We start from the raw sequence: 25,547 nt of genomic DNA on the forward strand, positions 1-25,547 counted from the left end.
TGTTAATGAGTGGAGGTGTTGATCAGCCTAAGGTGGTGAGGGGGGTTAATGAGTGGAGGTGTTGATCAGCCTGAGGTGATGCGGGGTGTTAATGAGTGGAGGTGTTGATCAGCCTAAGGTGGTGAGGGGGGTTAATGAGTGGAGGTGTTGATCAGCCTGAGGTGATGTGGGGTGTTAATGAGGAGGTGTTTATCAGTCTGAGGTTATGCGGCGTGTTAATCAGTGGAGGTGTTGATCAGCATGAGGAGATGTGGGGTGTTAATGAGTGGAGGTGTTGATCAGTCTGAGGTGATGTGGGGTGTTAATGAGTGGAGGTGTAGATCAGTATGAGGAGATGAGGGGTGTTAATGAGTGGAGGTGTTGATCAGCCTGAGGTGGTGTGGGGTGTTAATGAGTGGAGTTGTTGATCAGCCTGAGGTGGTGAGGGGTGTTAATGAGTGGAGGTTTTGATCAGCCTGAGGTGTTGTGGGGTGTTAATGAGTGGAGGTGTTGATCAGTCTGAGGTGATGCAGGGTGTTAATGAGTGGAGGTGTTGATCAGCCTGAGGTGATGTGGGGTGTTAATGAGTGGAGGTGTTTTTCAGTCTGAGGTGATGCGGGGTGCTAATGAGTGGAGGGGTTGATCAGCATGAGGAGATGTGGGGTGTTAATGAGTGGAGGTGCTGATCAGCCTGAGGTGATGAGGGGTGTTAATGAGTGGAGGTGTTGATCAGCCTGAGGTGGTGAGGGGTGTTAATGAGTGGAGGTGCTGATCAGTCTGAGGTGGTGTGCGGTGTTAATGGGTGGAGGTGTTGCTCAGTCTGAGGTGATGCGGGGTGTTAATGAGTGGAGGTGTTGATCAGTCTGAGGTAGTGTGGTGTGTAAATGAGTGGAGGTGTTGATCAGTCTGAGGTGATGTGGGGTGTTAATGAGTGGAGGTGTTGATCAGTCTGAGGAGATGCGGGGTGTTAATGAGTGGAGGTGTTGATCAGTCTGAGGTGATGTGGGGTGTCAATGAGTGGAGGTGTTGATCAGTCTGATGCGATGCGGGGTGTTAATGAGTGGAGGTGTTGATCAGTCTGAGGTTGTGTGGGGTGTTAATGAGTGGAGGTTTTGATCAGCCTGAGGTGCTGTGGGGTGTTAATGAGCGGTGCAGATCAGCCTGAGGTGGTGTGGGGTGTTAATGGGTGGAGGTGTTGATCAGCCTGAGGTGGTGAGGGGTGTTAATGAGTGGAGGTGTTGATCAGCCTGAGGTGATGCGGGGTGTAAATGAGTGGAGGTGTTGATCAGTCTGAGGTAGTGAGGGGTGTTCATGACTGGACGTGTTGATCAGTCTGAGGTGATGCAGGGTGTTAATGAGTGGATGTGTTGATCAGCCTGAGGTAGTGTGGGGTGTAAATGAGTGGAGGTGTTGATCAGCCTAAGGTGGTGAGTGGGGTTAATGAGTGGAGGTGTTGATCAGCCTGAGGTGATGAGGGGTGTTAATGAGTGGAGGTGTTGATCAGCCTGAGGTGATGTGGGGTGTTAATGATTCGAGGTGTTGATCAGTCTGAGGTGATGCGGGGTGTTAATGGGTGGAGGTGTTGATCAGTCTGAGGTGATGCGGGGTGGTAATGAGTGGAGGTGTTGATCAGTCTGAGGTGATGCGGGGTGTTAATGGGTGGAGGTGTTGATCAGGCTGAGGTGGTGAGGGGTGTTAATGAGTGGAGGTGTTGATCAGCCTGAGGTGATGCGGGGTGTAAATGAGTGGAGGTGTTGATCAGTCTGAGGTGATGTGGGGTGTTAATGGGTGGAGGTGTTGATCGGTCTGTGAAGTGGGGTGTTAATGAGTGGAATTGTTGATCAGACTGAGGTGATGTGGGGTGTTAATGAGTGGAGCTGTTGATCAGCATGAGGAGATGTGAGGTGTTAATGAGTGGAGGTGTTGATCAGCCTGAGGTGATGCAGGGTGTTACTGAGTGGAGGTGTTGATCAGTCTGAGGTGGGGTGCGGTGTTAATGGGTGGTGTTGATCTGTCTGAGGTGAAGTGGGGTGTTAATGAGTGGAGGTGTTGATCAGTCTGAGGTAGTGAGGGGTGTTAATGACTGGACGTGTTGATCAGTCTGAGGTGATGCAGGGTGTTAATGAGTGTAGGTGTTGATCAGCCTGAGGTGATGTGGGGTGTTAATGAGTGGAGGTGTTGATCAGTCTGAGGTGATGTGGGGTGTTAATGAGTGGATGTGTTGATCAGCCTAAGGTGGTGAGTGGGGTTAATGAGTGGAGTTGTTGATCAGTCTGAGGTGGTGAGGGGTGTTAATGAGTGGAGGTGTTGATCAGCCTGAGGTGATGCGGGGTGTAAATGAGTGGAGGTGTTGATCAGTCTGAGGTAGTGAGGGGTGTTCATGACTGGACGTGTTGATCAGTCTGAGGTGATGCAGGGTGTTAATGAGTGGATGTGTTGATCAGCCTGAGGTAGTGTGGGGTGTAAATGAGTGGAGGTGTTGATCAGCCTAAGGTGGTGAGTGGGGTTAATGAGTGGAGGTGTTGATCAGCCTGAGGTGATGAGGGGTGTTAATGAGTGGAGGTGTTGATCAGCCTGAGGTGATGTGGGGTGTTAATGATTCGAGGTGTTGATCAGTCTGAGGTGATGCGGGGTGTTAATGGGTGGAGGTGTTGATCAGTCTGAGGTGATGCGGGGTGGTAATGAGTGGAGGTGTTGATCAGTCTGAGGTGATGCGGGGTGTTAATGGGTGGAGGTGTTGATCAGGCTGAGGTGGTGAGGGGTGTTAATGAGTGGAGGTGTTGATCAGCCTGAGGTGATGCGGGGTGTAAATGAGTGGAGGTGTTGATCAGTCTGAGGTGATGTGGGGTGTTAATGGGTGGAGGTGTTGATCGGTCTGTGAAGTGGGGTGTTAATGAGTGGAATTGTTGATCAGACTGAGGTGATGTGGGGTGTTAATGAGTGGAGCTGTTGATCAGCATGAGGAGATGTGAGGTGTTAATGAGTGGAGGTGTTGATCAGCCTGAGGTGATGCAGGGTGTTACTGAGTGGAGGTGTTGATCAGTCTGAGGTGGGGTGCGGTGTTAATGGGTGGTGTTGATCTGTCTGAGGTGAAGTGGGGTGTTAATGAGTGGAGGTGTTGATCAGTCTGAGGTAGTGAGGGGTGTTAATGACTGGACGTGTTGATCAGTCTGAGGTGATGCAGGGTGTTAATGAGTGTAGGTGTTGATCAGCCTGAGGTGATGTGGGGTGTTAATGAGTGGAGGTGTTGATCAGTCTGAGGTGATGTGGGGTGTTAATGAGTGGATGTGTTGATCAGCCTGAGGTAGTGTGGGGTGTAAATGAGTGGAGGTGTTGATCAGCCTAAGGTGGTGAGTGGGGTTAATGAGTGGAGGTGTTGATCAGCCTGAGGTGGTGTGGGGTGTGAATGAGCGGAGGTGTTGATCAGCCTGAGGTGATGAGGGGTGTTAATGAGTGGAGGTGTTGATCAGCCTGAGGTGATGTGGGGTGTTAATGATTCGAGGTGTTGATCAGTCTGAGGTGATGCGGGGTGGTAATGAGTGGAGGTGTTGATCAGTCTGAGGTGATGTGGGGTGTTAATGAATGGAGGTGTTGATCAGTCTGAGGTGATGTGGGGTTTTAATGAGTGGAGGTGTTGATCAGTCTGAGGAGATGCGGCGTGTTAATGAGTGGAGGTTTTGATCAGTCTGAGGTGATGTGGGGTGTTAATGAATGGAGGTGTTGATCAGCCTGAGGTGATGTGGGGTGTTAATGAGTGGAGGTGTGGATCAGTCTGAGGTGATGCAGGGTGTTAATGAGTGGAGGTGTACATGAGCCTGAGGTGATGTGGGGTGTTAATGAGTGTAGGTGTTGATCAGCCTGAGGTGATGTGGGGTGTTAATGAGTGGAGGTGTTGATCAGTCTGAGGAGATGTGGGGTGTTAATGAGTTGAGGAGTTGATCAGCCTGAGGTGGTGAGGGGTGTTAATGAGTGGAGTTGTTGATCAGTCTGAGGTGATGTGGGGTATTAATGAGTTGATGTGTTTAATCAGCATGAGGAGATGTGAGGTGTTAATGAGTGGAGGTGTTGATCAGCCTGAGGTGATGCGGGGTGTTAATGAGTGGAGTTGTTGATCAGTCTGAGGTGGTGAGGGGTGTTAATGAGTGGAGGGGTAGATCAGTCTGAGGTGATGTGGGGTGTTAATGAGTTAAGGAGTTGATCAGCCTGAGGTGATGCGGAGTGTTAATGAGTGGAGGTGTTGATCAGCCTGAGTTGATGAGGGGTGTTAATGAGTGGAGGTGTTGATCAGCCTGAGGTGGTGAGGGGTGTTAATGAGTGGAGGTGTTGATCAGCCTGAGGTGATGTGTGGTGTTAATGAGTGGAGGGGTTGATCAGTCTGAGGAGATGCGGGGTGTTAATGAGTGGAGGTGTTGATCAGTCTGAGGTGATGTGGGGTGTTAATGAGTGGAGGTGTTCATCAGCCTGAGGTGATGTTGGGTGTTAATGAGTCGAGGTGTTGATCAGTCTGAGGTGATGCGGGGTGGTAATGAGTGGAGGTGTTGATCAGTCTGAGGTGATGTGGGGTGTTAATGAATGGAGGTGTTGATCAGTCTGAGGTGATGTGGCGTTATAATGAGTGGAGGTGTTGATCAGTCTGAGGAGATGCGGCGTGTTAATGAGTGGAGGTGTTGATCAGTCTGAGGTGATGTGGGGTGTTAATGAATGGAGGTGTTGATCAGCCTGAGGTGATGTGGGGTGTTAATGAGTGGAGGTGTGGATCAGTCTGAGGTGATGCAGGGTGTTAATGAGTGGAGGTGTACATGAGCCTGAGGTGATGTGGGGTGTTAATGAGTGTAGGTGTTGATCAGCCTGAGGTGATGTGGGATGTGAATGAGTGGAGGTGTTGATCAGCCTGAGGTGATGTGGGGTGTTAATGAGTGGAGGTGTTGATCAGCCTGAGGTGATGTGGGATGTGAATGAGTGGAGGTGTTGATCAGTCTGAGGTGGTGAGGGGTGTTAATGAGTGGAGGTGTTGATCAGCCTGAGTTGATGAGGGGTGTTAATGAGTGGAGGTGTTGATCAGCCTGAGGTGGTGAGGGGTGTTAATGAGTGGAGGTGTTGATCAGCCTGAGGTGATATGTGGTGTTAATGAGTGGAGGGGTTGATCAGTCTGAGGAGATGCGGGGTGTTAATGAGTGGAGGTGTTGATCAGTCTGAGGTGATGTGGGGTGTTAATGAGTGGAGGTGTTCATCAGCCTGAGGTGATGTTGGGTGTTAATGAGTCGAGGTGTTGATCAGTCTGAGGTGATGCGGGGTGTTAATGAGTGGAGCTGTTGATCAGCATGAGGAGATGTGCGGTGTTAATGAGTGGATGTGTTGATCAACCTGAGGTCGTGTGGGGTGTAAATGAGTGGAGGTGTTGATCAGCCTAAGGTGGTGAGGGGGGTTAATGAGTGGAGGTGTTGATCAGCCTGAGGTGGTGTGGGGTGTGAATGAGCGGAGGTGTTGATCAGCCTGAGTTGATGAGGTGTGTTAATGAGTGGAGGTGTTGATCAGCCTGAGATGATGTGGCGTGTTAATGAGTGGAGGTGTTGATCAGTCTGAGGTGATGCAGGGTGTTAATGAGTGGAGGTGTTGATCAGCCTGAGGTGACGTGGGGTGTTAATGAGTGGAGGTTTTTATCAGTCTGAGGTGATGCGGGGTGCTAATGAGTGGAGCTGTTGATCAGCATGAGGAGATGTGGGTTGTTAATGAGTGGAGGTGTTGATCAGCCTGAGGTGATGCGGGGTGTTAATGAATGGAGGTGTTGATCAGCCTGAGGTGGTGAGGCGTGTAAATGAGTGGAGATGTTGATCAGTCTGAGGTGATGCGGGGTGTTAATGAGTGGAGGTGTTGATCAGTCTGAGGTGATGTGGGGTGTTAAAGAGTGGAGGTGTTGATCAGCCTGAGGGGATGTGGGGTGTTAATGAGTGGAGGTGTTTATCAGTCTGAGGTGATGCGGGGTGTTAATGAGTGGAGGTGTGGATCAGTCTGAGGTGATGCAGGGTGTTAATGAGTGGAGGTGTTGATCAGCCTGAGGGGATGTGGGGTGTTAATGAGTGGAGGTGTTTATCAGTCTGAGGTGATGCGGGGTGTTAATGAGTGGAGGTGTTGATCAGTCTGAGGTGATGTGGGGTGTTAATGAGTGGAGGTGTTGATCAGCCTGAGGTGATGTGGGGTGTTAATGAGTCGAGGTGTTGATCAGCCTGAGGTAGTGTGGGGTGTAAATGAGTCGAGGTGTTGATCAGCCTAAGGTGGTGAGGGGTGTGAATGAGCGGAGGTGTTGATCTGTCTGAGGTGAAGTGGGGCGTTAATGAGTGGAGTTGTTGATCAGTCTGAGGTGGTGAGGGGTGTTAATGAGTGGAGGTGTTGATCAAATTGAGGTGATGTGGGGTGTTAATGAGTTGAGGTGTTGATCAGCCTGAGGTGATGAGGGGTGTTAATGAGTGGAGGGGTTCATCAGTCTGAGCTGATGTGGGCTGTTAATGAGTGGATGTGTTGATCAGCCTGAGGTAGTGTGGGGTGTAAATGAGTGGAGGTGTTGATCAGCCTAAGGTGGTGAGGGGGGTTAATGAGTGGAAGTGTTGATCAGCCTGAGGTGGTGTGTGGTTTTAATGAGTGCCTGTGTTGATCAGTCTGAGGTGGTGTGGGGTGTTAATGAGTGGAGGTGTTGATCAGCCTGAGGTGATGTGGGGTGTTAATGAGTGGAGGTGTTGATCAGCCTGAGGTGATGTGGTTTGTTAATGAGTGGAGGTGTTGATCAGTCTGAGGTGATGCAGGGTGTTAATGAGTGGAGGTGTTGATCAGCCTGAGCTGATGTGGGGTGTTAATGAGTGGAGGTGTTTATCAGTGTGAGGTGATGCGGGGTGCTAATGAGTGGAGCTGTTGATCGGCATGAGGAGATGTGGGGTGTTAATGAGTGGAGGTGTTGATCAGCCTGAGGTGATGCGGGGTGTTAATGAGTAGAGGTGTTGATCAGTCTGAGGTGGTGTGCGGTGTTAATGAGTGGAGGTGTTGATCAGTCTGAGGTGAAGTGGGGTGTTAATGAGTGGAGTTGTTGATCAGTCTGAGGTGGTGAGGGGTGTTAATGAGTGGTGGGGTTGATCAGTCTGAGGTGATGTGGTGTGTTAATGAATGGAGGTGTTGATCAAACTGAGGTGATGTGAGGTGTTAATGAGTTGAGGTGTTGATCAACCTGAGGTGGTCAGGGGTGTAAATGAGTGGAGGTGTTGATCAGCCTGACGTTATGAGGGGGATTAATGAGTGGAGGTGTTGATCAGCCTGAGGTGATGAGGGGTGTTAATGAGTGGAGGTGTTCATCAGTCTGAGGTGATGTGGGGTGTTAATGAGTGGAGGTGTTGATCAGTCTGAGGTGATGTATGGTGTTAATGAGTGTAGGTGTTGATCAGCCTGAGGTGATGTGGGGTGTTAATGAGTTGAGGTGTTGATCAACCTGAGGTGGTCAGGTGTGTACATGAGTGGAGGTGTTGATCAGCCTGAGGTGATGAGGGGTGTTAATGAGTGGAGGTGTTGATCAGTCTGTGGTGATGTGGGGTGTTAATGAGTGGAGGTGTTGATCAGTCTGAGGTGATGCAGGGTGTTAGTGAGTGGAGGTGTTGATCAGCCTGAGGTGATGTGGGGTGTTAATGAGTGGAGGTGTTGATCAGTCTGAGTTGATGCAGGGTGTTAATGAGTGGAGGTGTTGATCAGCCTGAGGTGATGTGGGGTGTTAATGAGTGGAGGTGTTTATCAGTCTGAGGTGATGTGGGGTGCTAATGAGTGGAGCTGTTGATCAGCCTGAGGTGATGCGGGGTGTTAATGAGTGGAGGTGTTGATCAGTCTGAGTTGATGCGGGTTGTTAATGAGTGGAGGTGTTGATCAGCCTGAGGTGGTGTGGGGTGTTAATGAGTGGAGGTGTTGATCAGACTGAGGTGATGTGGGGTGTTAATGAGTGGAGCTGTTGATCAGCATGAGGAGATGAGGGGTGTTAATGAGTGGAGGTGTTGATCAGCCTGAGGTGGTGTGGGGTGTGAATGAGCGGAGGTGTTGATCAGCCTGAGGTGATGAGGGGTGTTAATGAGTGGAGGTGTTGATCAGTCTGAGGTGGTGAGGGGTGTTAATGAGTGGAGGTGTTGATCAAATTGAGGTGATGTGGGGTGTTAATGAGTTGAGGTGTTGATCAGCCTGAGGTGATGAGGGGTGTTAATGAGTGGAGGGGTTCATCAGTCTGAGCTGATGTGGGCTGTTAATGAGTGGATGTGTTGATCAGCCTGAGGTAGTGTGGGGTGTAAATGAGTGGAGGTGTTGATCAGCCTAAGGTGGTGAGGGGGGTTAATGAGTGGAAGTGTTGATCAGCCTGAGGTGGTGTGTGGTTTTAATGAGTGCCTGTGTTGATCAGTCTGAGGTGGTGTGGGGTGTTAATGAGTGGAGGTGTTGATCAGCCTGAGGTGATGTGGGGTGTTAATGAGTGGAGGTGTTGATCAGCCTGAGGTGATGTGGTTTGTTAATGAGTGGAGGTGTTGATCAGTCTGAGGTGATGCAGGGTGTTAATGAGTGGAGGTGTTGATCAGCCTGAGCTGATGTGGGGTGTTAATGAGTGGAGGTGTTTATCAGTGTGAGGTGATGCGGGGTGCTAATGAGTGGAGCTGTTGATCGGCATGAGGAGATGTGGGGTGTTAATGAGTGGAGGTGTTGATCAGCCTGAGGTGATGCGGGGTGTTAATGAGTAGAGGTGTTGATCAGTCTGAGGTGGTGTGCGGTGTTAATGAGTGGAGGTGTTGATCAGTCTGAGGTGAAGTGGGGTGTTAATGAGTGGAGTTGTTGATCAGTCTGAGGTGGTGAGGGGTGTTAATGAGTGGTGGGGTTGATCAGTCTGAGGTGATGTGGTGTGTTAATGAATGGAGGTGTTGATCAAACTGAGGTGATGTGAGGTGTTAATGAGTTGAGGTGTTGATCAACCTGAGGTGGTCAGGGGTGTAAATGAGTGGAGGTGTTGATCAGCCTGACGTTATGAGGGGGATTAATGAGTGGAGGTGTTGATCAGCCTGAGGTGATGAGGGGTGTTAATGAGTGGAGGTGTTCATCAGTCTGAGGTGATGTGGGGTGTTAATGAGTGGAGGTGTTGATCAGTCTGAGGTGATGTATGGTGTTAATGAGTGTAGGTGTTGATCAGCCTGAGGTGATGTGGGGTGTTAATGAGTTGAGGTGTTGATCAACCTGAGGTGGTCAGGTGTGTACATGAGTGGAGGTGTTGATCAGCCTGAGGTGATGAGGGGTGTTAATGAGTGGAGGTGTTGATCAGTCTGTGGTGATGTGGGGTGTTAATGAGTGGAGGTGTTGATCAGTCTGAGGTGATGCAGGGTGTTAGTGAGTGGAGGTGTTGATCAGCCTGAGGTGATGTGGGGTGTTAATGAGTGGAGGTGTTGATCAGTCTGAGTTGATGCAGGGTGTTAATGAGTGGAGGTGTTGATCAGCCTGAGGTGATGTGGGGTGTTAATGAGTGGAGGTGTTTATCAGTCTGAGGTGATGTGGGGTGCTAATGAGTGGAGCTGTTGATCAGCCTGAGGTGATGCGGGGTGTTAATGAGTGGAGGTGTTGATCAGTCTGAGTTGATGCGGGTTGTTAATGAGTGGAGGTGTTGATCAGCCTGAGGTGGTGTGGGGTGTTAATGAGTGGAGGTGTTGATCAGACTGAGGTGATGTGGGGTGTTAATGAGTGGAGCTGTTGATCAGCATGAGGAGATGAGGGGTGTTAATGAGTGGAGGTGTTGATCAGCCTGAGGTGGTGTGGGGTGTGAATGAGCGGAGGTGTTGATCAGCCTGAGGTGATGAGGGGTGTTAATGAGTGGAGGTGTTGATCAGCCGGAGGTGATGTGGGGTGTTAATGAGTGGAGGTGTTGATCAGTCTGAGGTAATGCTGGGTGTTAATGAGTGTAGGTGTTGATCAGCCTGAGGTGATGTGGGGTGTTAATGAGTGGAGGTGTTGATCAGCCTGACGTTATGAGGGGGATTAATGAGTGGAGGTGTTGATCAGCCTGAGGTGATGAGGGGTGTTAATGAGTGGAGGTGTTCATCAGTCTGAGGTGATGTGGGGTGTTAATGAGTGGAGGTGTTGATCAGTCTGAGGTGATGTGGGGTGTTAATGAGCGGATGTGTTGATCAGTCTGAGGTGATGCGGGGTGTTAATGAGTGGAGGTGTTGATCAGCCTGAGGTGGTGTATGGTGTTAATGAGTGTAGGTGTTGATCAGCCTGAGGTGATGTGGGGTGTTAATGAGTTGAGGTGTTGATCAACCTGAGGTGGTCAGGTGTGTACATGAGTGGAGGTGTTGATCAGCCTGAGGTGATGAGGGGTGTTAATGAGTGGAGGTGTTGATCAGTCTGTGGTGATGTGGGGTGTTAATGAGTGGAGGTGTTGATCAGTCTGAGGTGATGCAGGGTGTTAGTGAGTGGAGGTGTTGATCAGCCTGAGGTGATGTGGGGTGTTAATGAGTGGAGGTGTTGATCAGTCTGAGTTGATGCAGGGTGTTAATGAGTGGAGGTGTTGATCAGCCTGAGGTGATGTGGGGTGTTAATGAGTGGAGGTGTTTATCAGTCTGAGGTGATGTGGGGTGCTAATGAGTGGAGCTGTTGATCAGCCTGAGGTGATGCGGGGTGTTAATGAGTGGAGGTGTTGATCAGTCTGAGTTGATGCGGGTTGTTAATGAGTGGAGGTGTTGATCAGCCTGAGGTGGTGTGGGGTGTTAATGAGTGGAGGTGTTGATCAGACTGAGGTGATGTGGGGTGTTAATGAGTGGAGCTGTTGATCAGCATGAGGAGATGAGGGGTGTTAATGAGTGGAGGTGTTGATCAGCCTGAGGTGGTGTGGGGTGTGAATGAGCGGAGGTGTTGATCAGCCTGAGGTGATGAGGGGTGTTAATGAGTGGAGGTGTTGATCAGCCGGAGGTGATGTGGGGTGTTAATGAGTGGAGGTGTTGATCAGTCTGAGGTAATGCTGGGTGTTAATGAGTGTAGGTGTTGATCAGCCTGAGGTGATGTGGGGTGTTAATGAGTGGAGGTGTTGATCAGTCTTAGGAGATGTGGGGTGTTAATGAATGGAGGTGTTGATCAGCCTGAGGTGATGTGGGGTGTTAATGAGTGGAGGTGTGGATCAGTCTGAGGTGATGCAGGGTGTTAATGAGTGGAGGTGTTGATCAGCCTGAGGTGATGTGGGGTGTTAATGAGTGGAGGTGTTGATCAGCCTGAGGTGATGCGGAGTGTTAATGAGTGGAGGTGTTGCTCAGTCTGCGGTGATGCGGGGAGTTAATGGGTGGAGGTGTTGATCAGCCTGTGGTGCGGGGTCTTAATGAGTGGAGGTGTTGATCAGTCTGAAGTGATGCGGGGTGTTAATGAGTGGAGGTGTTGATCAGTCTGAGGTGGTGTGGGGTGTTAATGAGCGGTGTAGATCAGCCTGAGGTGGTGTATGGTGTTAATGAGTGGAGGTGTTGATCAGCCTGAGGTGGTGAGGGGTGTTAATGACTTGAGGTGTTGATCAGCATGAGGAGATGTGGGGTGTTAATGAGTGGATGTGTTGATCAGCCTGAGGTGATGCGGGGTGTTAATGAGTGGAGGTGTTGATCAGTCTGAGGTGATGTGGGGTGTTAATGAATGGAGGTGTTGATCAGACTGAGGTGATGTGGGGTGTTAATGAGTTGAGGAGTTGATCAGCCTGATGTGGTGAGGGGTGTAAATGAGTGGAGGTGTTGATCAGCCTGAGGTGATGTGGGGTGTTAATGAGTGGAGGTGTTGATCAGTCTGAGGTGGTGTGCAGTGTTAATGGGTGGTGTTGATCTGTCTGAGGTGAAGTGGGGTGTTAATGAGTGGAGTTGTTGATCAGTCTGAGGTGGTGAGGGGTGTTAATGAGTGGAGGTGTTGATCAGTCTGAGGTAGTCATGGGTGTTAATGAGTGGAGGTGTTGATCAGCCTGTGGTGATGCGGGGTGTTAATGGGTGGAGCTTTTGATCTGTCTGAGGAGGGTGATGGGTATTAATGAGTGGAGGTGTTGATCAGTCTGAGGTGTTGTGGGGTGTTAATGAGTGGAAGTGTTGATCAGCCTGAGGCGATGTGGGGTGTTAATGAGTGCATGTGTTGATCAGTCTGAGGTGTTGTGGGGTGTTAATGAGTGCCTGTGTTGATCAGTCTGAGGTGATGCGAGGTGTTAATGAGTGGATCTGTTGATCAGCATGAGGAGATGTGGGGTGTTAATGAGTGGAGGTGTTGATCAGTCTGAGGTGATGTGTGGTGTTAATGAGTGGAGGTGTTAATCACCTGAGGTGATGCGGGGTGTTAATGAGTGGATGTGTTGATCAGTCTGAGGTGACGCGGGTTGTAATGAGTGGAGGTTTTGATCAGCCTGAGGTGATGCGGGGTGTTAATGAGTGGAGGTGTTGTTCAGTCTGTGGTGGTGTGCGGTGTTAATTGTTTGAGGTTTTGATCAGTCTGAGGTGTTGTGGGGTGTTAATGAGTGGAGGTGTTGATCAGTCTGAGTTGGTGTGGGGTGTTAATGAGTGGAGGTGTTGATCAGCTTGAGGTGATGTGGGGTGTTAATGAGTGCCTGTGTTGATCAGTCTGAGGTGGTGTGGGGTGTTAATGAGTGGAGGTGTTGATCAGCCTGTGGTGATGTGTGGTGTCAATGAGTAGAGGTGTTGATCAGCCTGAGGTGATGTGGGGTGTTAATGAGTGGAGGTGTTGATCAGTCTGAGGTAATGTGGGGTGTTAATGAGTGGAGCTGTTGATCAGACTGAGGTGTTGTGGGGTGTTAGTGGGTGGAGGTGTTGATCAGCCTGAGGTGATTTGTGGTGTTAATGAGTGGAGGTGTTGATCAGCCTGACGTGGTGTGGGGTGTTAATGGGTGGAGGTGTTGATCAGCCTGAGGTGGTGTGGGGTGTTAATGAGTGGAGGTGTTGATCAGCCTGAGGTGATGTTGGGTGTTAATGAGTGGAGGTGTTGATCATTCTGACGGTTTTCAAGCACCAACTTTATTTACCATCTGCATTTTCAGGTTTGTTGAACTCACTGTGATGTGTTGGCCTGACATGCAACAGATAAAGAACATTAAATAATAAAAAATTTCATAGAATTAAAAATTATACAGAAATAAAGTTAGAGGTTAAAGTACAGATATGGAATCAAGTGTGCATAAACACTGTCAACACGGAATACTTCCGCACCAAAGATTAGGTAGGAAGGTTCAATCGTTAGGTATTAATATTGCGGTACTAAACTGGATTGAACAGTGGCTGGATGATAGATGCCAAAGAGTAGTGGTGCATAACTGTTTGTCAGGTTGGAGGCCCGTGACTTGTGGTTTGTCTCAGGGATCTGTACCTGGTCCAATGTTTTTTGTCATATACATTAATGATCTGAATGAATGATCTGGTAAATTGGTAAGTATGCAGATGATATGAAAAAAGGTGTCGTTCTGGATAATGAAGTCGGTTTTGAAATCTTGCAGAGAGATTTTGGCCAGCTAGAGGAGTGGGCTGAAAGATGGCAGATGGAGTTTAATACTGATAAGTGTTAGGTGCTACTTTTTGGTAGGAATAGTCAATATAGGACATGCATGGTTAATGGTGGGGCATTGAAGAATGCAGTGGAACAGAGTGATCTAGGACTAATGTTGCATAGTTCCCTGAAGGTAGAATCTCATGTGGATAGGGTGGTGAAGAAAGCTTTTGGTATGCTGGCCTTTATAAATCAGAGCATTGAGTATAGGATTTGGGATGTAATGTTAAAATTGCACAAGGCATTGATAAGGCCAAATTTGGAGTATTGTGTACAGTTTTGTCACTGAAGTATTGTCAACAAAATAGAGAGAGTACAGAGAAGATTTACTATAATGCTACCTGGGTTTCAGCACTTAAGTTACAGAGGGGTTGAACAAGTCGGGTCTTTATTCTTTGGAGCGTAGAAGGTTGAGGGGGGACTCGATAGAGGTATTTAAAATTATGAGGGGGATAGAGTTGACATGGATAGGCTTTTTCCATTGACAGTTGGGGAGATTCAAACAAGAGTACATGAGTTGAGAGTTGGGGGGCAAGAGTTTAAGGGTAACACGAGGGGGAATTTCTTAGAGAGTGATGGCTGTATGGAAGTATCTTCCAGTAGAAGTGGTAGAGGCAGGTTTGATATTGTCATTTAAAGTAAAATTGGATAGGTATATGGACAGGAAAGGAATGGTGGGTTATGGGCTGAGTTCAGGTCGATGGGACTAGGTGAGAGTAAGCGTTCAGCATGGACTAGAAGGGCCGAGATGGCCTGTTTCCGTGCTGTAATTGTTATATGGTTACATTGAATAATTGAGTATATAAGACATTCGTTCACGGCTTAACAGCAATCGGGATTGATTGGCAAGAACAACCAATAAGGCAGGAGAAGCAGAGTGGCCACTGCTTGAGAGGCCTTTGTTGGAGTGAGCAGTTTTAGAGTGGTTATTTGAGAATGGCTATTCCAGTCATTAATAAGCAGAGGCTTTTCCTTTATACTAGTAAGGAGAGTGGAATGCTCCTCCTGTGGGATATGGGAAGGCAGGAATTCGTCCAGTGACTCTGACAAGTCAACTGCAAGAGGTGCATCCAGCTGCAGTTTCTAACACTCCATGTTAAGGAGCTGGGAACAGGAACTGGAGGAACGATGCATCATCCGGGAGGCTGAAGGGGTGATAGAAAGGACTGTTTCCAGAGATACCGGCCATGTGACAGATGCACTGCCACTTGGCTGGTTAAAGGACACACCACATGCCAATCAACATTTGGTCCCTCCCAACTAATCAATGCACACCTAAATTATTGGTCACCTTAATTGGATTATCTCGCCCAGCCCCATGCTATAAAAGGTGAGACTTGTCCCTGGATTGGCCTCTCTTACAGACCACCTCATTGAAGGTAAGTGCATTGATTTATGTTTGGGAAGGTTTATCGTTTGTCCTGGTAAGGGAACCGCAGCTATCCAAGGTCAAGGGGGATAGCTGTTGTAGTGCTTTTCCCTTGTTCTTTGTTTGTGTTACCGTACCCTGTCCCCACACTGCTCCCTGTGTATTGTAGTTGCGTGTGTTGACCCGACTTCCCCTTTAATAATAAATTCCTTATTATTAAAACTGTGTGTCCAGGCCTCTACTGTTGAGACTCAAAGAACCAGTTATTTTCCATCACAACAAGGACATATAGAGAGGCAGTTACACACACAGGCGTCAGGAAGGGAAAAGGTGTTAAACAGCCAGTGCAGAGAACCCCTGTGGCCATCACCCTCAACAGCATGTATGCCACTTTGGGGTGATCTAGCAGAGAGAAGTCACTGCGGTCAGATCTCGGTCACTGAGTTTAGCTCTGCAACTCAGAAGCAAAGGGGAGGGGCGGGGAGAAGAGGCGAGCTGTCTTGTTAGGGGATACATTAGTTAGAGAAATCAGTTGAAAAGCCTAGTTGTAAAGGATGTTTCCCATCGTGGGGAGTCTAGGACTAGACACCACAGCTGCAGGATAGAGGGGTGTCCATTTAAAATGGAGATACAGAGAAATTCCTTTAGCTAGAGGGTGGTGAATTTCTGGAATTTGTTGCCACATGCAGCTGTGGAAGCCAGGTTATTGGGTATATTTAAGGCAGAGCTTGTTAGGTTCTTGATTGGACACAGCATCAAACGTTATGGGGAGAAGGCTGAGGAGGGGAGAAAAAGATCAGCCGTGATTAAATGGTAGAGCAGACTCGATGGGCCAAATGGCCCAATTTTGCTCCTATGACTTATGGTCTAAATGACTTAGCCTCCATACTCAGAAAAGGCTCCCTTTATTCCCACTTTGCCTTCTACCAATCAGCCACTCATTTATCCATGCTAGAATCCTTTCTGAAATACCATAGGCTCATAGCTTGTTAAAGCAGTCTCATGTGCAACACCTTGTCAAAGGCTTTCTGAAAATATAAGTACACAACATAAACTGATTCTCCTTTGTCTATCCTGCTTGTTATTTTTTCAGAGAATTCCAACCGATTTGTCAGGAAGATTTTCCCCTGAGGAAACCATGCTGACAATGGCCTATTTTATCACATGCCTCCAAGTATCCTGAGACCTCATCCTTAATAATCGACTCCAACATCTTCCCAACCACTGAGGTCAGACTAACTGGTCTATAATTTCCTTTCTTCTGCTTCTCTCCCTTGAAGAGTGGTGTGACATTTGCATTTTTCCAGTCTTTCAGAATCCAGTGATTCTTGAAAGGTCATTACTAATGCCTGCTTAATCTCTTCAGCCACCTTTCAGAACCCTGGGGTGTACACCATCTGGTCCGGGTGATTTACTTACTTTCAGGCCTTTCAGTTTCTCAAGAGCCTTCTCCCTAGTAATGGTAACTACACTCACTTCTGACCCCTGACACCTGGAAATTCCACCACACTGCTAGTGTCTTCAATAGTGAAGACTGATGCAAAATATTTCTTCAGTTCATCTGCCATTTCCTTATCCTCATTGCTACCTCTCCAGCGTCGTTTTCCAGTGGTCTGATATCCACTCTCACCTCTCTTTTACACTTCAAGTACCTGAAGAAACTTCTGGTATCCTTTTTAATATTACTGGCTAGTTTACTTTCATATTCCATCTTTACATTCTTAATGACTTTTTTAGTTGCCTTCTTTTGGTTTTTCAAAGCTTCCTAATCCTCTAACTTCCCTCTAATTTTTGCTCAATTATATGCCCTCTCTTTGCCTTCATGTCAGCTTTGACTTCCCTTGTTAGCTACAATTGTGTCATTTTGCCTTTAGAATATCTCTTTCTGTTTGGGATGTCTATATCCCGTGCCTTCTGAACTACTCTCAGAAATTCCAGCCTTTGTGCTCTGACAGTGTCATTCTCTAACCAGTTCTGGCCAACTCCTCTCTCATGCCTCTGTAATTCCCTTTACCCCACTGTAATACCCATGCATCTGACTTCAGCCTCTCCTCAGATTTCAGGGTGAATCTGATCATATTATAATTATGTGCCCCCTTCCCCCCCCAGCATTCTTTAACTTTAAGCTCTCTATTCAATTTTGGTTCTTTGCGGAATAGCTGATCCTCAAGTGGGCTCAACCATGCGCTGCTCTGAAAAGGCATCTCATGGGCACCCTAGAGATTCTCCCTCCTGGAATCCAGCCCCAATCTACCCGCATATTGAAATCCTCCATGACTATTGTAACATTGCCCTTTTGGCATGCATTTTTTTAATCACTCATTGTAGTTTGTAGACCACATCCTTACTATTGTTTGGGGTCTGTATACACCTCCCATCAGGGTCTTTTTACCCTTGCGATTCCTTAGCTCAATCCACAATGATTCAACATCTTCTGACTTTATGGCGCTGTTTCTAATGATTTGATTTCATTTTTTTACCAACAGAGTAACACCACCCCCCTGCCTGTCCTTTTGATACACAGTGCATCCTTGGACATTAAGCTCCCAGCTTTAAATCTTTCAGCCGTAATTCAGTGATGCCCACAACATTATACTAATCTGCAACTGTGCTACAAGTTCATCAACCTTATTCTTTATACTGCATGCATTCAAATAAACACCTTCAGTCCTGTACTCACCCTTTTCGATTGTGTCCATCTTTTATGTTGCAACTCATCCTGTTGACTGCAATTTTTTCCAATCAATGGCCTCTCATCACTACACATTGCCTCTGTTTGTAAAGCACCTACCTCATCATCTGCCTTTCTTGCATTGAAATATATGTCGCTCAGAACTCTAGTTGCACCATGCTCAACCTTTTGATTCCTAACTTTGTCTGAGGTTGACCAATATCTGCCTCCAAAACCTCTCCACGAACTGCTCTGGTACTCTGATCCCATCCCCTTCAGCTCTGGTTTGAACCCCACTGTAAAGCATTGACAAATCTTCCCACTAAGATATTAGTCCCCCTCCAGTTCTGTTGCAAATCGTCCCATTTGTACAGGTCCCAACTTCCCTAGAAGAGAGCACAAATATCCAAAAATCTTATGCCCTCCCTCCTTCACCAATTCCTTAGTCACATATTAACTTGTCTAATCTTCCTAGTTCTGACCTCACTTGCAAGTGGCATGGGTAGCTATCCTGGGATTATAACCCTGGAGGTTCTGTCCTAACTCTGTACGCAACTCCCTGTGCAGAACTCCTCACTTGCCATACCCATGTCATTGGTACTTAAGTGGACCACGACTTCTGGCTGTTCACCCTCCCACTCAAGCACATGATCCAAGATATCCTGGACCTTGGCATCTGGGTGGCAACATTGCATGCAGGAATCTTGTTCTCACCCAATCTTGTTCCTGTAATTAATGAATCCCCTATCACCCACAGTGTGTCTCTCCCCCCCCACTTACCTTCTGATTCACAGAGCCAGACTCCGTGCAAGAGACCTGACCACTGTAACTTCCTTTTGTTAGACCAACCCCCCCAACAGTACCTGTCGTTGATGGGGATAGCCACGGGGTACTCTGTATTAGCTCTTTCGTGCCTTTCCCCTTCATGTCACCCAGTCTCTTGTGTCCTACACCTTGGGTGTAGCTACCTCTCTGTGTGTCTGATTTATCACCCCCTAGCCTCCTGAATGGTCCAGTGTTCAGCCAGTTTCAGCTCCAACTCTAATGCAGATTGTTAGAAGCTGCAGCTGAATGCACTTCCCACAGGTGCAGTCGTCAGGGACACTGGAGGTGTCCTGCAAAAGGGGCATTCACCTATCCTACCTGGCATCTCTACTGTACAAGACATTGGTGAGACCTAATTTCATGTATTGTGTACAGTTCTGGTCACCCACGTGCAAGAAAAATGTCAGTAAGATTGAAAGACTGCAGAGAAAATTTACAATTCTGTTGATGGGGGAGTTAAGTTGTGGAGAAGGTTGAAAAGGGTAAAAACTTTATTCTCTGCAGTGTAGGAGAATGAGGGAGATCTGATAGAGGTATACAAAATTATGAGGTATATAGACAGGGTAAATGCAAGCAGGCTTCTTCCATTGAGATTAGGTGAGACTACAACTAGAGGTCATGGGTTAAGGGTGAAAGGTGAAATGTTTTTGGGGAGCATTTTCATTGAGGTGGTAGTGAGGGTGTGGAACGAGCCTCCAACGCAAATGGTAGATGTGCGTTTGAATTCAAAATTTTAGAGAATTTTGGATGTGTGCATGGATGGGAGAGGCATGTTACAGATGGGACTCAGAAAAATGATCGTTTAGCACAGACTAGATGGGCTGAAGAGCCTGCTTCTGTGCTATAGTGCCCTATGACTTTAAATGCAAGCAACCTAAAAATGTCTCTCACCAAATATATTCTTCATATTTCTTGGTCAGTTTGTCTTCCCTGATGTTTCTGGAATGCTGGGGTCGATCATGGATCATCCTGAGATGCAAGCCAGGCTAGTACAATATAGAGAGCAAGCTGCCCCCCATGCAGCTGAAATACAGAGACCGATACAGTTTGGCATCAGCACTGTCATAGGAGTTATCCCACAAGGCAGTGGAGGTTTGAAATCAGTAATCCTTCTCCTAGATGAGCTGCCAACCACAGCTGACGTCCCATCTCCCCAGAGTGCATGTTAATTGTGTTAACGTTCTTGAGTTATTGACAACATTTTAAAATAAATGACACGGCTGAAAGAGGTATGAATTAATAATTTATGTAAAGACAAGTAAAATTAGAGTTTATTGTAATGCAGAATAATGAAAGACACAATTGGAATAACGTCCATACACAAGGGATCTTAGTAGCAATCGAAGACTCCTGGTGAAGAGTGAACCAGCAATGATAAGTCAAGGAACTGGGGCAGTTAATCCAGGAAGTTACTGCAGTCCATCCACTGCAAACAAAGAAGGAATCCGTGGAAAACGAGTCCGTGAACAGGCTTGTTGCCAGCTGATTGCACACATGGAAACCGCATCAGGAAAAGCGCAGCACTCCCTCTTCCTGACTAGGACTGTGGCGGAGCAGCTGCAGGAAGAAAATCCGGGATTTTAGACTGGTCTCGGATAACATCTCAAACTGACCTTAAGATACAGTGTCAAATAGGCCCTTCTGCCCCAACAACCCGTGCTGTCCTGCAACCCACTGATCACAGGACAATTTACAATGACCAAATAACCAGTACATCTTTGAACTGTGGCAGGAAACAGGAGCATCGAGAGGAAATCCACACAGCCACGGGAAGAACATATAATCTCCTTATAGAGGGCGCTAGAAATGAACTGTGAATGGGATGCCCCAAGCTGTAATAGCTTCATTACGCTACTGTGGTGTCCCAGACTGTGGATACTAGTCCAGTAACTTGCAAACCCCATTTGCGTTCCTTCTTATCCACAGTGCTGGCAGGAGTTCTCTGTGTTTGTACTATTAATTAGCCCTTACTTGTAGCACTGTAAGCTGGGGCTGTCTGGTATGGAGGATACGATCCAGGAGGTATGTTGGGTGGGTAAACTGGGTTCAGTGGGTAGCTCTGAAAACCGCTGGCTGAGCCTAGGAGAATAACAAGCACATTGCAATATAAATAAAATCATACACATAGGAACAGAATTAGGCCATTTAGCACTTTCATTCTGGCCTGCCATTCAATAATGGCTAATTGATTTTCCCTCTCAACCACCATTCCCATAATCTTTGATGCCTTTACTAATCAAGAACCTATCAACCTGTTACCATATAACCATTTTAACATATTTTGGGAGATGGTCATGGGAGAGTCTGACAATTTATAGATTAGGCTCCATCACTCTCTGTGCCCTAGAAGTTGTCATTAAAGTCCTATTCATAAAAGATTCATCCCATAAATGAAAATGATTTGGAACACACTGCAGAATATCTTCAAGGGAGATGACTCAAAAGGGACCCCATCACCCAGGACATGCCCTCCCCATTATGCAGGAAGGACAGGAGACTGAAGACACACACTCAGTGTTTTAGGAACAGTTTCATTGTCACCATCAGATTTATGAGCTGACAATGAACCATGAATACTACCTGACTCTTTTTTACACTGTTTAATTATATATTTCTTATTGTAATTTATCTTTATGTATTACATTGTCCTGATGATGCAAAACACATTTCATGACACACACAAAATGCTGGAGGAACTCAACAGGTCAGGCAACACCTATGGAAAGGAATTAACACTCGATATTTTGGGCTGAGACTCTTTTTCTAAAGTGAGAAGGAAGGGGCAAGATGCCAGTACAAGAAGGTGGGGATTGGGGAAGGAGGACAAAATAATAGGTGAAGCCAGGTAGATGGGAAAAGTAAAGTGCTGGAGAAGAAGGAATCTGATCAGAGAGGACAGTGGGTCATGGGAAAAAGTGAAGAGGGGCAGCGGGGAGGTGATAGGCAGATGAGGAGAACTGGTAAGAGGCCAGAGTAGGAAAGGGAAAAGAAAAAAAATCATGATGTATGCAAATGATTCTGACTGTGAGCAACAAGCAGAATTTTACTTGCAGAACAGGAGAGAATGGCTATTTTCCTATTCCCTTCCTATCCTCTTCCCTTTTCTCACAGAGAGAACTGGGCAGAAAGCAGTGTCTGTCCATGGGGAAGGAGGTACAAGAGCTCCAGGTCCCATGCCAGCAAATTCAGGAACTTCAACCATCAAGCTGCTGAAAGAAGCTCAACATCTCAACACTGAACTGATTCCACACTTTCAAGGACTCCAGCAAACATATTATTAGTATTAAATATCTATGTATGTACTTATTCATTTCTATTACTTGTTTCTTCTGTATTTGCACAATTTGTCAGTCTTTGTGTGTAGTTTTTCATTCATTCTATTGTACTTCTTTGTTCTATTGTGAATGCCTGCAAGAAAATGAATCTCAGGATGATATTTAGTGACATATACATACTTTGATAATAACATCATAAGACATAGGAGTAGAATTAGGCCACTTGACTCATCGAGACTACCACCATTCCATCATGGCTGATTTATTATCCTGTCAACCCCATTCTCATGCCTTCTCCCCATAATCTTTGATGCCCTGAATGATCAAGAACTTAACCATATAACCGTATAAAAATTACAGCACGTAACAGGCCAACCTACTTCATTATCCACAACGCCAGCTACCTTAGTATCATCTGCATACTTACTAATCCAATTTACCACCCCATCATCTTATCAACCTATTAACCTCTGCTTTGCTGAAGGATGGTTGTAGCTGGGAGCTGGATGTCCAAGGTTACACATTGTATCAGAGGGATAGGAACGGGGTGGTTTGGCTTGGCTGGTAAAACATGGCTACAAATCGGGAGAAAGATGTGACATAGGATTGGAAGATGTTGAATCATTGTGGGTTGAGTTAAGAAACTGCAAGGGTAAAAGGACCCTGATGGCAGTTATATACAGGCTTCCCAACAGTAGCTGGGATGTGGACCACAGATTGTAATGGGAAATAGAAAAGGTGTGTCAAAATGTCAGTGTTATGATAGTCATGAGAGATTTTAATATGCAGGTTGATTGGGGAAATCAGGTTGGTACTGGATCTCAAGAGAGTGAGTTTTGAATGCCTATGAGATGGCTTTTTAAGAGCAGTTTGTCATTGAGCCTATTAGGGGATTAGCTCTACTGGATTGGGTGTTATGTAATGAACTGGAAGTGATTAGGGAGCTTAAGGTAAAAGAACCCTTAGGAGCCAGTGATCACAATATGATTGAGTTCAACTTGAAATTTGATAGGGAGAAAGTAAAGTCTGACATAGCAGTATTTCAGCAGGAACAGTATGAGAGAGGAACTGGCTAAATAAATTGGAAGGAGCTGTTAGCAGGGATGACAGCAGAGCAGCAATGGTGCAAGTTTCTGGGAAAATGAGGAAGGTACAGGACAGATGTATTCCAAAAACAAAGAATTGCTCAAATGGCAAAATGGTACAATTGTGGCTGACAAGGGAAGTCAAAGCTAATGTAAAAGCAAAAGACAGGGGATACAACAAAGCACAAATTAGCCGGAAGACAGAGGATTGGGAAGCTTTTAAAAACATAGAGAAAGCACCTAAAAGAATCATTAGAAGGGAAAAGATTAAATACAAAAACAAGCTAGCAAACAATATCAAAATGGATAGTAAAAGCTTTTCCAAATATGTAAAAATTAAAAGGGAAATAAGAGTGGATATAGGACTGCTTGAAAATAAGGCCAGAGAAATAATAATGGGGTACAAGGAAATGTCAGATGAACTAAATGAGTATTTTGCATCAGTCTTCACTGTGGAAGACAGTAGTTGTGTGCCAGATATTGAAGGGTGTGAGAGAAGAGAGGTGAATGCAGTTACTATTACAAGAGAGAAGGTGCTCAAAAAGCTGAAAGACCTAATGGTACACAAGTCACCCAGACCAGATGAATTGCACCTTAGGGTTCTGAAAGAGGTATCGTTAGAGATTGTGGTGCCATTAGAAATGATCTTTCAAAGTTCACTGGACTCTGGCATGGTGCTAGAGGACTGGAAAATTGCAAATGTCCTCCACTCTTTAAGAAAGGAGTTAGCCTGATCTCAGTGGTTGGGAAGATGTTCGATTCAATTGTTAAGGATGATGTGATGGAGTACTTGGTGACACAGGACAAGATAGGATAAAGTTAATATGGTTTCCCTCCTGATTAACCTGTTGGAATTCTTTGAGGAAATTACAAGTAGGATAGATAAAGGGGATGCAGTGGATGTTGTATACTTGCACTTTCAGAAGGCTTTTGACAAGGTGTTACAAGTTAAGAACCCAAGATATGACAGGGAAGTTACTCACATGGTTACAGCATTGGCTAGCTGTTAGGAGGCAGTGAGTAGGAATAGAAGGATCCTTGTCTGTTTGGCTGCCAGTGACTAGTGGTGTTCCACAGGGGACTGATTCCTTTTATACTGTGTATCAATGATTCGGATGATGGAATACATGGCTTTGATGACAAGTTTGCATATGATACTGTACAAATGTGCCACAACTCTGAGGGGCCGAAGGGTACAAGGTAGCCCCCTTCTTTGTGAGAATCGCAAGATCGCTATTAATTCAGGTCTGGAACCCAGGAAATGAGAGAGAGAGAGACGTCCAGAATACAAAGGGTTTGGAATGTGTCCTGGCCTCAGCAAGGCGGAACCCTTGATAACGGCTATTGTCTCTTGGAGATGGAATTGTGTATTGAGTACTGTACTATTCATTGAAGCCCTCAGGGGACGACCAGAGTGGGCTGGTTGAGGGATTGTATCATCCCAACCTGATTGACATCTGAGACCCCGTGAGTGAGGATAAAAGAGGGTCTGGGGAACAACCCCTGCAGACGCACCAGGAGAAACGTATGAGACCGGTGGAGGCTTGTGTGTGTCCATCCTTGCCCAGATGACAAGTCTTCCATGGAATGGCCTCGCTAAAGGATGAATACGGATCAATATCGGATAAAGGAAAGCCGGCAAGTTTCTAAAATCTGTCTCTCTCCAACCAAAGGCTGCAGCCTGAATGAACTAAGTGACTTTTATATTCCCATCGGACAATACATTATCCCCTAGACAACAATAGAGCTTATTTCTTATTGATTATTATTATACCCGCACTTTTAGATTTAGTATTGATGACGTATATTATCTGTATGTTTGCATTGATATTATTTTTGTGTATTTTTACTAATAAATACTGTTTAAAAATAGTACCATCAGACTTCAACAGACCTCTCTATCTTTGCTGATAAGTGACCCAGTTACGGGGTTCGTAACAATACAAAGATTGGTGGAGGGGCAGGTAGTGTTGAAGAAACAGGTAGGATGCAGAAGGACTTGGAGAGATTAGGAGAATGGGCAAGAAAGTGGCAAATGAAATATAATGTTGGAAAATGCATGGTCATACACCTCGGTAGTAGAAATAAATGTGCAGACTATTTCCTAAATGGGGAGAAAATCCAAAAATCTGAGATGCAAAGGGACTTGGGAGTCCCTGTGCAGGACATCCTAAAGGTTAACTTGCAGGTTGGGTCGGTGGTGAGGAAGGCAAATGCAATGTTCGCATTCATTTCAAGAGGTCTTGAATATAAGAGCAGGAATGTGGTGCTGAAGCTTTACAAGGCACTGGTGAGGATTCACCTTAGATATTGTGAACAGTTTTTGGGTTCCTCATCTAAGAATTGATATGCTGTCATTTGAGAGGGTTCAGGGGAGGTTCACAAAGCTTATTCTGGAAATGAAAGGGTTATCATATGAGGAACGTTTGATGGCTCTGGATCTGTTCTCATTGGAATTTAAAAGGATGGGGGGTGGAATCTCATTGAATTCTTACAAATGTTGAAAAGCCTTGACAGAGTAAATGTGGAAAGGATGTTTCTTGTGGTGGGAGAATCTAGAACAAGAGGACACAGCCTCAGGATAGAGAGGCATCCATTTTAAAAACAGAGATGCAGGGAAATTTCATTAACCAGAGGGTAGTTAATTTTTTGGAATTTGTTACCACATGCAGCCGTGAAGGCCAGGTCATTGGGTGTACTTAAGGCAGAGATTGATGGGTTCTTGATTGGACATGGCATCAAAGGTTATGGGGAGAAGGTTGTGAACTGGGGTTGAGGAGGGGAAA

The 25,547-nt window shown here is 46.4% G+C and overlaps 1 protein-coding gene across 7 annotated transcripts in view; it reads right to left on the reverse strand.

Moving 5' to 3' along the window:
- Nucleotides 1–19,654: 19,654 nt before the first annotated feature.
- The window catches only part of shisa4 (shisa family member 4), a 139,527-nt gene continuing 133,634 nt past the window's right edge, over nucleotides 19,655–25,547 (reverse strand). For 5 of the 7 annotated variants that reach the window (XM_059950516.1, XM_059950514.1, XM_059950515.1 and 2 more), the window contains 3 exons: nucleotides 21,722–21,809; nucleotides 20,373–20,480; nucleotides 19,655–19,958 (listed from right to left, as the gene is read on the reverse strand). In XM_059950516.1, the coding sequence (XP_059806499.1) occupies nucleotides 19,811–19,958; nucleotides 20,373–20,480; nucleotides 21,722–21,809 (344 nt within the window). In that variant the 3' untranslated portion in view covers nucleotides 19,655–19,810. The remainder of the gene's footprint in view (nucleotides 19,959–20,372; nucleotides 20,481–21,721; nucleotides 21,810–25,547) is intronic. The other 2 variants (XM_059950521.1, XM_059950517.1) reach the window with 1 other exon arrangement.

This window comes from Hypanus sabinus, chromosome 25, assembly GCF_030144855.1.
Source record: "Hypanus sabinus isolate sHypSab1 chromosome 25, sHypSab1.hap1, whole genome shotgun sequence".
Lineage (NCBI taxonomy): Eukaryota > Metazoa > Chordata > Chondrichthyes > Myliobatiformes > Dasyatidae > Hypanus > Hypanus sabinus.